General features: G+C 36.1%; 1 protein-coding gene across 1 annotated transcript; it reads left to right on the top strand.

The window, feature by feature from the left end:
- Nucleotides 1-255: 255 nt before the first annotated feature.
- LOC135218290 (uncharacterized) lies at nucleotides 256-7909 on the top strand. The gene is made up of 5 exons (XM_064254502.1): nucleotides 256-429; nucleotides 3592-3840; nucleotides 4403-4510; nucleotides 5047-5217; nucleotides 6412-7909. The coding sequence occupies exons 1-5, from the start codon at nucleotides 354-356 to the stop codon at nucleotides 6597-6599; spliced, it is 792 nt and encodes a 263-aa protein (XP_064110572.1). The 5' UTR covers nucleotides 256-353; the 3' UTR covers nucleotides 6600-7909.
- The last annotated feature ends 5324 nt before the right edge of the window (nucleotides 7910-13233 follow it).

Below are 13233 nucleotides of genomic sequence, written 5' to 3'. Positions count from 1 at the left end.
TTTAAAAAAATAAGTCACGTCTAAAAAGCGGAGACGCTTGACGGAGTGTCACATATAAAAGCAATCCAGCATAAGGCTGGCCTAATCTAACTACTATACTACTACTACTACTACTACTACTACTGCTGCTGCTACTACTACTACTACTACTGCTACTAGGAGTGTCTCGTCGCTTGGCGAATATATCTTTTAATGAAACCGACTTATAAACGTCTTGTAATGATCCTTTCATTCACTCTCAGGTCCCTCGCGACGGGATAGAACTTGGTTAAGGAACACCCACCAGAAGACCCGAGGAAAGAGAGGAAAAGGACAGAAGAGGAAGAACAAAAGAGCAACGGTCCTACACGAGAATGGCTCGGACTTCGGCTTCCGTGAAAAGAAGTTCGTCTCTCTGCTTCTTCGTGTTACTGCTGCCGAGTTTTGAAGGTGAGAGACTCCCCACTGAATTCAGAATGACCTGACTGAGGGTGGGAGACAATTACAAGTGGAGAAGACACCATCCATTTTTTGTCCAGTTCTCGAAAGGTGAACTGGCGTCACCTGTGCGCTTCCCGTTAATATTTTTTTTCCGGCATTTCAAACACTCTTAAGTTACCCCAATTCACACTTGCTTAGAGGTGAGAAAGTATGTAAGAGTATGTTGAAGATATACTAAGAGAGCAGTCGTTCATTTTCTATATTATTATTATTATTATTATTATTATTATTATTATTATTATTATTATTATTATTATTATTATTATTATATTATTATTATTATCATCTTTTTGGTCTATCACAGTCCTCCAATTCGACTGGGTGGTATTTATAGTGTGGGGTTCCGGGTTGCATCCTGCCTCCTTAGGAGTCCATCACTTTTCTTACTATGTGCGTCGTTTCTAGGATCACACTCTTCTGCATGAGTCCTGGAGCTACTTCAGCCTCAGTTTTTTAGTTTTTTTAGATTCTTTTCAGGGATCTTGGGGACATGCCTAGTGCTCCTATGATTATGGATACAATTTCCACTGGCATATCACATATCCTTCTTATTTCTATTTTCAGGTCTTGGTACTTATCCATTTTTTCCTTCACTTTCTCTTCAACTTTAGTGTCCCATGGTATTGCGACATCAATGAGTGATACTTTCTTCTTGATTTTGTCAATCAACGTCAAGTCTGGTCTATTTGCACGTATCACCCTATCTGTTCTGATACCATAGTCCCAGATGATCTTTGCCTGATCGTTTTCTATCACTCCTTCAGGTTGGTGCTCGTACCACTTATTACTGCAAGGTAGCTGGTGTTTCTTGCACAGGCTCCAGTGGACGGCTTTTGCCACTGATTTGTGCCTCTTTTTGTACTGGTTTTGTGCAAGTGCCAGACATTCGGTTGCTATATGGTTTATGGTTTCATTTTTCGTATTGCACTTCTTACATATGGGAGAGATGTTATTTCCATCTATCGTTCTTTATACATATCTGGTTCTTAGGGCCTGATCTTGTACCGCTGTTATCATTCCTTCAGTTTCCTTCTTGAGCTCTCCCCTCTGTAGCCGTTGCCATGTGTCATCGCTGGCTAGTTCTTTAGCCTGTCTCATGTATTGTCCGTGCATTGGTTTGTTGTGCCAGTCCTCTGTTCTGTATGTCATTCTCCTGTCTCTGTATATTTCTGGGTCTTCGTCTACTTTTATTAGTCCTTCTTCCCATGCACTCTTGAGCCACTCGTCTTCACTGGTTTTCAGACATTGCCCCAGTGCTCTGTTCTCGGTGTTGACGCAGTCCTCTATACTTAGTAGTCCTCTCCCTCCTTCCTTCCGTGTTATGTATAGTCTGTCCGTATTTGCTCTTGGGTGTATGTAGTGCTTTGTGTATTGTCATATGTTTCCTAGTTTTCTTATCTATGCTGCGGAGTTCTGCCTTCGTCCATTCCACTATTCCTGTGCTGTGTCTGATTACTGGCACTGCCCATGTGTTTATGGCTTTTATCATACTTCCGGCGTTGAGTTTTGTTTTGAGTATCGCCTTGCGTCTCTGCATATATTCTTTCCTGATCGTGTCCTTCATCTCTTGGTGTTTTATAACCCCTCCTTCCATTATTCTCAGGTATTTGTATCCCGTCTCATCTATGTGTTTGATGTTGCTACCATCTGGTAGCTTTATCCCTTCAGTCCTTGTTACTTTGCCCTTTTGTATGTTGACTAAGGCACATTTTTTTATTCCAAACTCCATCCTGATGTCCCCAGATACAATCCTTACAGTCTGGATTAGGGTATCTATTTCCTTGATTATTATTATTTTATATTATTATTATTATTATTATTATTATTATTATTATTATTATTATTATTATTCAGTAGATGAAATCTATTCATATGGAACAAGCCCACAAAAGGGGCTACGAACTTGAAATTCAAGCTTCCAAAGAGTATGGCGTTCAGTTGATAGCAGTGAAAGAGGATGTAAAGTGAAATACAGACTGAAGAGATCCCGCTCATCAAAAAACGAAAAAAAACATTATTTAATAATAAATAGGTAAATATAGAAAAAAGAAAATATCTTGTACTTTGTTCACGAACAATGCCAGGTCTCACGTTATTGAAATGCTATATAATTAATACACTTTCCCCTTTCATTCTTTTCAAAAGAAACTTGGAAAAAAATGTGAAATAAATTCTTATTGCACCAGGAAATTGATGCAAATGAAGGCATCCGGTCTGTGGCTGGATTACATTCTCTATATTCGTCACTGGAGAACAAAAAAAAATAAACATTAGCAATTAAGTTTAAAACGGGCTGTTGCAGGAGCGTCTTAATATCTGTACCTTACGATGTGTGAATAAAGTTAAATATATCTTAGTTTAACCAGACCACTGAGCTGATCAACAGATCTCCTAGGGCTGGCCCGAAGGATTGGATATTTTTACGTGGCTAGGAACCAATTGGTTACCTAGCAACGGAACCTACAGCTTTTTGTGGGATCCGAACCACATTCTATCGAGAAATTAATTTCTAATCACCAGAAACAAATTCCTCTGATTCCGCGTTGGCAGGGCGGGGAATCGAACGCGAGACTACCGAATTGGTAGGAGAGCACGTTAACCACTCGTCCAACGAGGAACTACGATGTGTGAATAAACACGAAAGGCCTTGATATTGAACTTGTGCATTTTGCATGATTTCTTTTTTTGGTAATGTTCTTCACAGATTTAATATTTTCAGTTTTACCCATAAACTGTTCACATTTTTTCCAGATTGAAAGTTAGGATTAACCACCCAGGGGCATCATTTGGGATGGGGCACTGGGGTTGTGGGGCCACTTGGCCCTCTTCAAGACACTGGTGGTGTCTTGAATCAACCAAGAGTTGGTTTGCCCCCTAGCTTTTGAAATAATAACTTTTAGCCTCGCCCCAAAATAGCAATTCCTTCAAAGGGCATCTCCTCATCTGCCTCCAATGATAGTTGTGTTTTCTCATTCATGTCACCTCGGGATCTATCTTAGACAGTGGCCCCGCCCCCCAAAAGGGAGTGTATAGGTTAGCATCTCAAGCGTCCAAACTTCATCCTACAAAAGAGAGAACGACTCAAACAGATAACCACGTTACCGTTCGCAGGAAATGCCATAGGACTCTCTCAGTCACTCCGCTGCATCAAGGTCCCTCCCGTCCTCCTCTCCACGGCCACCGTCACCAAGTCTCTGGCAGTAAGCAGAACTATCTGTGCAACAGCCGTCGCGCAGACCCCTTGGGCGCATCTCATGTGCTACAGTAATGACTCGTGCAGCATGTACGACATCAAAGTACCTTTGAACTTTGCAGACCTATCCCAGGAAGCCCTGACTTGTTGCACAGATCAGCTCAATGGTAAGGAGGCTGCGGCTGATTTCCTTTCACTTTTGCTTTTAAGGGTTCTGTTCGGGTAACAATATATATATATATATATATATATATATATATATAAAATTCTCTATAATTTTTTTATTTCTTACGTTTCGTAATAACTCTACTACATCGTCAGGGACTCTGTTAAATAATGAAAAAAGGGACCTTTTCAAAACGACTCCAAAAAGTCAATAAAATTCATTAAAATTGCAACACAGATTCAAGCAAAACCACCCAAAACAAAAGTATAATCTATATATCTATATATATATATAATAAATATATATATATATAATTAAATATATAATATAAATATATATATATATATAATATATAATATAATATATATAATTATAATACATATATATGTAGTCAAATCACTTTTTTGCGTCATCTACTGCTACATTTTTGCTCCTTCATCTGGCGATAATGAGCAGATCTAAGAGCACTGCAAATAGCCGTACTTAAGATATATGATATTTTCGTCCTCTTAAGCATGCAGGTGGGGGAATTACACAACTCTGAGTTCTCTCTGTCCCCACAGCATGCACAGACAGAAACAAGACCATCGCGCACGGTGCTGTGGCCCTTTTCAACTGCACGAGGATGAAGTGCAATAATGGTAACCTGGAAGAGATCGCAGAACCGAAAGGTACAGTGACTGCCAAACAGACTATACAGTCTCTTAGGGTGCGTTCGGTGTAAATTTAAATCATGTCATCAACCTCTCACCAACACACGTCGGCAACATATAGCACCCACATCACAAACTGGTTCAAGACGAGTCAATGGCATGCTGGAGGTTCTAACCAGTGCTTCATACGACGTTCCAGCATTTGCAAAGGACTCGTTCTCCACTTTCAGTCGTCAACTTATTTTCAACCTGTTTGTGATATGTTTGCAATAAGTTGCTGAAGTGAGTTTATGGCATGTTTGATTGTGGTGAGGATGCGTTCTAACTATTTCATCGATTCCCCTGAGAAAATGATTAGAAACATTTAATGTTTACTGTTGACAAGCAAGAGAAATGACAACATCTGAACATGCACAGCACGATTTGAAAGATTTCTGAACGAAACTTGAAATTCTGCCAAAAAATGTTTCACCAAGTTTATCTGTATCATGAATCATTAAAGTTATCCCTCCGTAAGAAGGAGAATTAAACGTTTTGTTTCCTACGACCTTCAGGAGGCAACTTCAGATTCCTCAGTGATCAACTTGGCTGTCTCTACGCGCATCAAGTAGCAATGAATTGGTTGTCTGCACGAGTGAATTGCCAGTCCTATGATGCAGACATATACGTCCCTAATCATGACCAAGATGTGGTGGCTTTACAAAATCACGTCAAGACACTGGGTGGTAAGAACTAAATTTCTCTCTTTCACTACACACACGCACACACACATACACAAACACACACACACCTATTACATATACATATTATATAGCAGACTCGGTTCCACAAACACAACAAAGATTAAAGGGTATGAGCTGGGATACCAGAATCGAATAAGACGAGGTATATTATATTCACCAACTTTTCCCTGGCCCAAGGAAAATTGTTTAAGTAGAGTGGAATTTGAAATAAAATTCTAGAGGCCAACATCTACTCCCATACAGCTTTTTTTAGAAGTAATTTAGGAACAGGCATAATCAGTTCTGTCTGGGAGACTTATTAAGGCCAGAAAACATTAGTTACCCTAAAGAAAGCAATGATCATACAATCTTTACCTCTGTACAGTACTTGTTTTACGTGTTCCATACAATAGTTAATAACTTTCTTTATGATACTGTAACTATTTGACCCTGGTGTTTTTCACTTGCATGCCCTATTTATGTAATATTTAGTATCTTACTTGATTTGGTAATCAATCGAGACTTTTCTGATAAGTCACATCATGGCTTCTGCAAGCAATAATGTAGGAGAGTTTTATGTTCACCAAAGTCCTTTTGCATTCTGTTTCTATGTTGTCTGTCCACTTGTGTAAAACGTGTCTCACAAAAGTCAAGTGAGGCTTCAAAACATGTTTGAGAAGTGGGTTGATGGGGAAGTGGCAGGTGATTAAATTCCGGAAATGATGTAGCCCTGGGGTTTGAGTCAGGAATTTTGCTTATATAGTTCCATCATCAAAAACATTCAGTGGTATGTGGTATGTTCAAGAACTGCAGAATGATCAAGAAAATTCAGTGGTATGTTGGAGAACCACAGAATGATCAAGACCATTCATTGGTATGCTGAAGAACCACAGATTAATCCAGAACATTTCACAGTATGCTGGGCAACAGACTTGCTAGTAAAACCGACTACTACACAACTGGACCGTAAGGTTGCTGAGGGAACTAAATGCCATTGCGCCTGGACCACAGAATTACTGGGGACGTTCTGTGCAATGGGCACAGACAGCAGATTTCCTAAGAAAACTTAATCATTTTGAAAGCAGTTTTATTTTATTTATTGCTGCCCAGCAAATATCACTGTATAATTTTGGCATGATGCATTAACTTCACCTTCAAATAACAACTGTTACATCTCTTTTTTTCTTATATGTTCAGGTTCGAGCTACTGGATTGGTATAAATTCTCTGCGTTGGGCGAATGGGAAGGCCGTCAACTCAACCGTGTGGGACATAGGTCAACCAGAAGGCAATACACAGTGTGGAGTGTTTTTTAAGGACGCTAGCTACAATGTTCATGATAATTGGTGTACTTCAGTATATTACTCTGTCTGCCAGTTTAAATAACCCCCAAAGGATCTTGTTTTTGCCAAGACTCTGCGACGATCACCTCTTTCATACCGACAATTTAAGAGAGATTCTTATGACATATGAAACAAAATGCGGCTTGAGTAATTAAGAATCATGAAAGCAATAGGCCTAAACTTATTTCTGCAAAGCTCAGATTGAGGTAGAAGGTAATTTAGGTGTCGAGTCCTACCTTAGCATCCTGTCAATGTCAAATCTGCTGGAAATTCATGAGAAATAAACCAAGTATGATACTGGTATCAAACTTGATCTACTATCAGGGGTGACACAAAACAGAAAATCAAACATACTGAAGTTTGATGATTTCCAACAAGTGCTCACACTAGCTACACTAACAAAGGATACAGCTGGATGTCAATATAAATACCATTCGCAGATAAAATGCAAGGGCCTAGGTTCACAATTTTCCCTGCTCAAGATCTGACAGTGAGGGGCGGCCTGCTGCTTGATCCTATATACCACCTGGTGTGAAATGACTTGGTTACTGCAGCTGGGCTTTAGAATTCTCCCTCCTCACCTTTTGCAAACATATACAAGTTCATCAATTTGTTGGAGTGGCAGGACGTTGAATTTACCATCTGAACTTTGAGTTGTGGACACCAACTGTCCAAAATGTGATTCCAGCTTTAAGGCAAAGGCTTTGTGCTGTGTGTGTGTGTGTGTGTGTGTGTGTGTGTGTGTGTAGTCCTTCTGGTTCTACTGTGTGATTTGTTCTTTGTGAGGGCTTCTTTGTAAGCGGTTCTGCTTTGTGAGTGGTCATTCTTTGTGAGTGGTTTTACTTCGTGAGTGTTCTTCTTTGTAAGTGGCTCTAGATGTGTTGCACCTTTTAGTGTTGATGTTCTTGATACCCAGCTAGCCAAGTTAGAGAACATCATGACGGTTATGTAAGCTAAATAGTAAACTTAAAAACTTACGCATCTAAATTATTACTGACATTGCAAAATTTATCACAAAAAATTGCCATATGTTAGAAATAGAAAAGTGGCATATAAGGTGGAGTGCTCAACAATACTTTATTACGTTTATGTTACAACGCGTTAAATAAGTATTTAACTGACCGCAAAGAAATTCTTTCTTATGCAGCAAACAATTCAATGGTTAGTTTTTTGGTCATTCGAAAAACAAGTGAGAAAATTATATTAGCCTCTGCCTAAATTACATTTTCTTTCAAGATATATTACATGATAGAAACATACATTTATGGGTAACTACTTAAAATGGGCGTAGGCTCCATCCTCAAGAGAATAGTGCTTTTTCTTCTCATGCACATTTTTGCTTTCTTGATGAGAATGCACACACACACAAATAATATATATAGAGAAAATTATATTAGCCTCTGCCTAAATTACATTTTCTTTCAAGTATTATTACATGATAGAAACATATATTTATGGTAACTACTTAAAATGGGCGTAGGCTCCATCCTCAAGAGAATAGGCTTTTTCTTCTCATGCACCATTTTGCTTTCTTGATGAGAATGCACACACAATACATACATATATATTATATATATATATATATATATATATATATATATATTATTATTCTTATATCTATATATATATATATATATATATAATATATATATATATATATATATTATGTTGTTATGTACATATATATATATATATATTATATATATATATATATATATATATATATATATAATATATATATATATATATATATATATATATATATATATATGTATATTATATATATATATATATATATATATAATATATATATATATATATATATATATATATATATATATAAACATATATAATATATATATTCTTATAATTTCAGTTTCATAATGCTATTATGATTTTGGTAATATGATTAATTCACCTCAGAAACTGTGTATAATGTTGTGAAATGTATATTTTTGTGTTCAGATTCCCACATTTAAAGGTAACATGTTTAAGTAATGTAACGTTTTAATTTGAAACGTACGCAAGACAGAGAGAAAGAGTAGGAGCTTATAAGCCTCTAGAGAAGGTTGTTATTCACATCTTGAGAATGCCTTAGCCAGCTCATTTTTTATCGTTCCAAGCGGTCCTGTGATGAAACAAGGGGGCCTGTTCATCCACATACACGAACGCAGATGATGTAATATGTTTTTGTCTCGGACTTGTACACTCAACCACCTCCATTCACCCTGATACGCATATTTACGCATATAAAACTAGACATTCGCTTTTGAGATGTAGCTGCGTGTGTTAGGGAGTGTAGATCTCTCTCAAATCTATCTCTGTCTTTTCTCTCTCTCTCTCTCTCTCTCTCTCTCTCTCTCTCTCTCTCTCACTCACGAGACTGTTTCATTACCGTAACGTAATTCACGTTTATATATGAGTTGGTCACTCAATATTATTAGATAATTCTTATTAATATATGTGTTGTTTGTGGAATCTGAGCATTGTGTTATTAATATTATTTTTGTGAAGGCACCCACGAAAGTGTTGAAGATTGTAACAGGCCTTTCTTTTTGAGTGAGAAGTTGCAACTGCGTATAAAGGTATTTTACAAATGTTTTGAAGTGCACTTCGAGGTTTTATTTTACAGTGTTTGGATAAATTTATTATTTTTATGCATTTTTCTTTTGCTTTGTTCTTTTGACATGTCCATTTTATATGTTTAATGTTTGTACTGTCAATGCTTTAATTGTTTTCATTATATTTATATTATGCATTATATTTTTAAATTTTCTTTATTTGTTTAATTAGTTTGAATATTTTTTTATTGCGTAAGTGTTTGAATCTAACACTTGTGAATTAATTTGTATTTAATTAAATTTAATTTCAGATTTAATTATTCCTTTATAATTTAATTTGATTAATTTTCTTAATAAACTTTTATTTAATTTTGTTCAATAATTAATTCAAGAATTAATTAAACTTTTGTTTTCAAGTAATAACAATTTCCCTGAGATTGTGAATTTCACTTATAAATTTTGAATTTAGAAATAAATTTTTGTATTTAAAATTTTTGGGAGAGTTTCATTACCACCAGTATAACAGTATAATAGCATAATAAAATATAATATAATATTTTATTTTGGTTAGGTAGAAATTTAGAGTGGTAATTGTGCTGTTTCCCTCAAATGAATCAGAACCAGGGAAGTACTTAGATTTGAAATTAGTGAAGCAGTGATGCCCTTTAATTAAGATTACCTCACATCTATTTTAATGAACTTAGACTGATTGTTTTCTTGACGGTTAAGTAAGTTTTATAAGGGATCACTGTCACCTTTAGAGTATTCAGTCGTTTAGTATTTGTGATGAAGGGTCAGGTGTCTGGCTGTAGTGAGGTAAGCAATAACCAAGTACTTGATCAAACTGTGCCCCAAGTACAAAAGGTGTCCCAGACCCAGGAATAAAAGGGTCTCTTGCACTAACAAGTACAAATGGTAAGTGTAGTAACCAGATACTTGATAATTTGGGTTAACAAATATTAATGGTGTCCAGATCCAGATCTTTGGCTACTTCCCCTAAGTATTAACGGTGTCCAGACCCAAATACTCTTTGGCCATTTCGTCACACACAACACACACACACACACACACACACACACACACACACACACACACACATATATATATCTATATATATAATATATAGATATATAGACAATATATAAAAGTTTTTTGCCACGAAGGAAAAAAAATAAAAAGCGACATCTCTATATAAGTTTGAAAAATACTGTGACCTACCACAAAATCATTTAGACATTATCAAAGGCATGACATATAGTGCTACGCATGCCTATCATGAAAATAACTTCCCCGCTCGTTACTGAAAAAGTTTAAAAGAATTGAAGAATGATAATAGCTTACACATTACCAAGGCTGATAAATCCAATAGTTTAGTGGTTCTTGACAAAACTGACTACATATCACGCATGCATACTTTACTAGAGGATGAAATAACTTACAAAAAACTCGCAAAAAAATCCGTTGGACCAAGTAATAAAAAACTTTAATATCAATATCAAACAAATTCTTAAAGATAAAAAAGAACTTTTGTGTAAGTTAACTGTAAAGTGTCCCTCATTACCTTATTTATATGGCCTAGTCAAAACTCATAAGGAAAACAAACCTATGCGCCCAATTATTAGTACTGTAGGATCAATTGCTTATAAACTATCTAAATATCTTACTAAACTGTTATCCCGCTACTAGGAACTGTATCTAATTCACATCCGGAATTCTCTTGATCTTGTGGAAAAATTAAATAACATTGTACTAAACCCTAGTGATATTTTTGTCACTTTTGATGTATGTTCTTTGTTTACAAAAGTCCCTATTGACTCTGTGCTAGAATATTCAAGTAAAGAACTTGTACTGCATGAATTGCCTATGTCCGTTAGTCACATAATTTCCTTAATTAAGTTATGTATTTGTGATTGCAGATTTATTTTTAATGGAGAATATTACCAACAAATATTTGGTATGGCCATGGGTAACTCTTTATCACCTCTCCTTTCAAACTTATATATGGAATTTTTTGAGAGACAACACCTCCCGAATATCACACTTATCCCCTTAAAATGGTACCGATATGTCGATGATATCTTAGTAGTCTTACCTGGTGGTATCGATGTAAATGATTTACTGTCTAAATTGAATAATTTAGTGCCATCCATAAAATTCACTGTTGAAATTGAAAATAACAATGTCATCCCTTTCCTAGATGTATTAATACATAGAGAATCTTTCCAATGCAAATTCAGTATTTATAGAAAACCCACAAATAATTTAACATATGTACATTTTTATTCTGGCCACCATCTTAATATTAAAATTTCAATTTTTTCTTCTATGTTCCTACGCGCTTTGCGTATCACGAGTCCACAATATCTGGACCAAGAAATAGAATACATAAAAAAGATAGGAAACGATCTCTGCTACCCACCTCATTTAATTGATTTATGTTATCAAAAAGCTCACAAAAAGTTTTATAATGTTGCTATTAATGAAAAAGAAATGCCTAAAAATGTACTTAGCTTACCTTATTTTCGTGGATTTGAAACCATAAAATCAATATTTAAATCATTTAATGTTAATGTAGTGTTCTCTTATAACAATACCATTAAAGATAGCTAATTAAGAATAGTCCCGTAACAAATAACAACATCATTTACAAAATTCCTTGTAAGGATTGCCCTTCGTTTTACGTTGGTCAGTCAAGTAAAAATTTATGTGTACGTATTAAGCAACATATGTATTCAGTTAGAACAGCCCAGACTTCAAATGTACTGTTTATCTATCTGAGTGAAAAATCTCATTGTATTAATTGGGGTGATACCTCGGTAATTGCTAGATCTAATGATTATGTTTCAAGAAATTTACTAGAATCGGCAATTATACAAATCACTAATAAAAACAACCTAAATCTTAGTCTGGGAATGTACCATTTGGACCTATATATTTGTAAGATGTTTATGAAGGACCTTAAAATAAATGAACAACTAAGAAATTAGTCCCACATGTATATAGTTATTTTTCTTCTCTCTCTCTCTCTCTCTCTCTCTCTATCTTCCTCTCTCTCTCTCTCTCTCTCTCTCTCTCTCTCTCTCTCTCTCTCTCTCTCTCTCTTTTCTTTCTCTCTCTCGGTCTCTCTCTCTGTCTCTCCTCTCTCTCTCTCTCTCTCTCTCTCTCGGTTCGATATTCTCTCTCCCTCTTTCTCTTGCTCGATATATATATATTTATATTTTCTTTCGTCTTTTCATATTAATCAATAATTTTTTGGGGGGGGGGAAAATTTGTGTAAAAATTCATGATATTAAATTGTATATGCTCCCGTGTTTTTTCAAAATGTTCTGTTTTCTGGAAGAATCACTTGTTTACTGCGTGTATCCTTCAAGGTGTGGCTAGCCTCAGGCGGCTCCTCCTTTCTGTAGAGTGAAAATCGCCCTTATGGCTAATCTTGCAGTGTCAGTTTGTATATTAAGCCTTCTTTTGACGATGTTGTTCTCTGTAAAATCAGTTTGCCTCAGTAAAAGGTCCGAACAGGACCGAAAGTACTTGGCTATCTCGCTTTTTCATTTTTTTCCTTCGTGGCAAAAAACCTTTATTTATACATAGCATCACGTTTTATATACTTCGTGATCAAGTTATTCATATATATATGTGTGTGTGTGTGTGTGTGTATACGAACTGGATATTGGTACGGCAGCCGTATCCTGATTGCGATAGATATTGGTGGTACGGCAGTGAACTGCGCATGCGTAAACCCTTGTTTACCGCCTCAGGCATATCAATGATCGCAAGAAAATGGAACCGACCAACGTGAACCGTGTAATAATACATCAGTTTTCGCCGAAAAACAGATGTTTTCAGGTTTCAACAAGCTGAAAAAGGCAATAGACGTCTACGAGGAGTCAAACTTCCATAAATTGTATATCCGTAGGTCGCGAATGATCGAATCGGCCCTGATAAGAGATCCGAGGATCAGATTCAAAGATTTGAGGCCTAGCTAGTAAAGTAGTACAGCAGTCAGTAGTGAGTTCAATATGGGAAACATGCTGTTAATATAAACCTGATTTGGATGATTACTTACGATTGATTAGGCTGTTTACCAGAGGATCGACTTTGGTAGTTTTCCTTACC

This window comes from Macrobrachium nipponense, chromosome 9 (genome assembly GCF_015104395.2).
Source record: "Macrobrachium nipponense isolate FS-2020 chromosome 9, ASM1510439v2, whole genome shotgun sequence".
Lineage (NCBI taxonomy): Eukaryota > Metazoa > Arthropoda > Malacostraca > Decapoda > Palaemonidae > Macrobrachium > Macrobrachium nipponense.
Note: the sequence above shows the minus strand (reverse complement) of the source record. Positions and strands in the feature narration are given on the sequence as shown.

Excerpts from the sequence above, each read along its gene's own strand:
- LOC135218290 (XM_064254502.1), top strand. The coding sequence starts at position 354 with ATGGCTCGGACTTCGGCTTCCGTGAAAAGAAGTTCGTCTCTCTGCTTC. Across the intron at positions 430-3,591 it reads ACTGCTGCCGAGTTTTGAAG|GAAATGCCATAGGACTCTCT; the intron begins GTGAGAGACTCC and ends TACCGTTCGCAG. Across the intron at positions 5,218-6,411 it reads TCACGTCAAGACACTGGGTG|GTTCGAGCTACTGGATTGGT; the intron begins GTAAGAACTAAA and ends TTATATGTTCAG.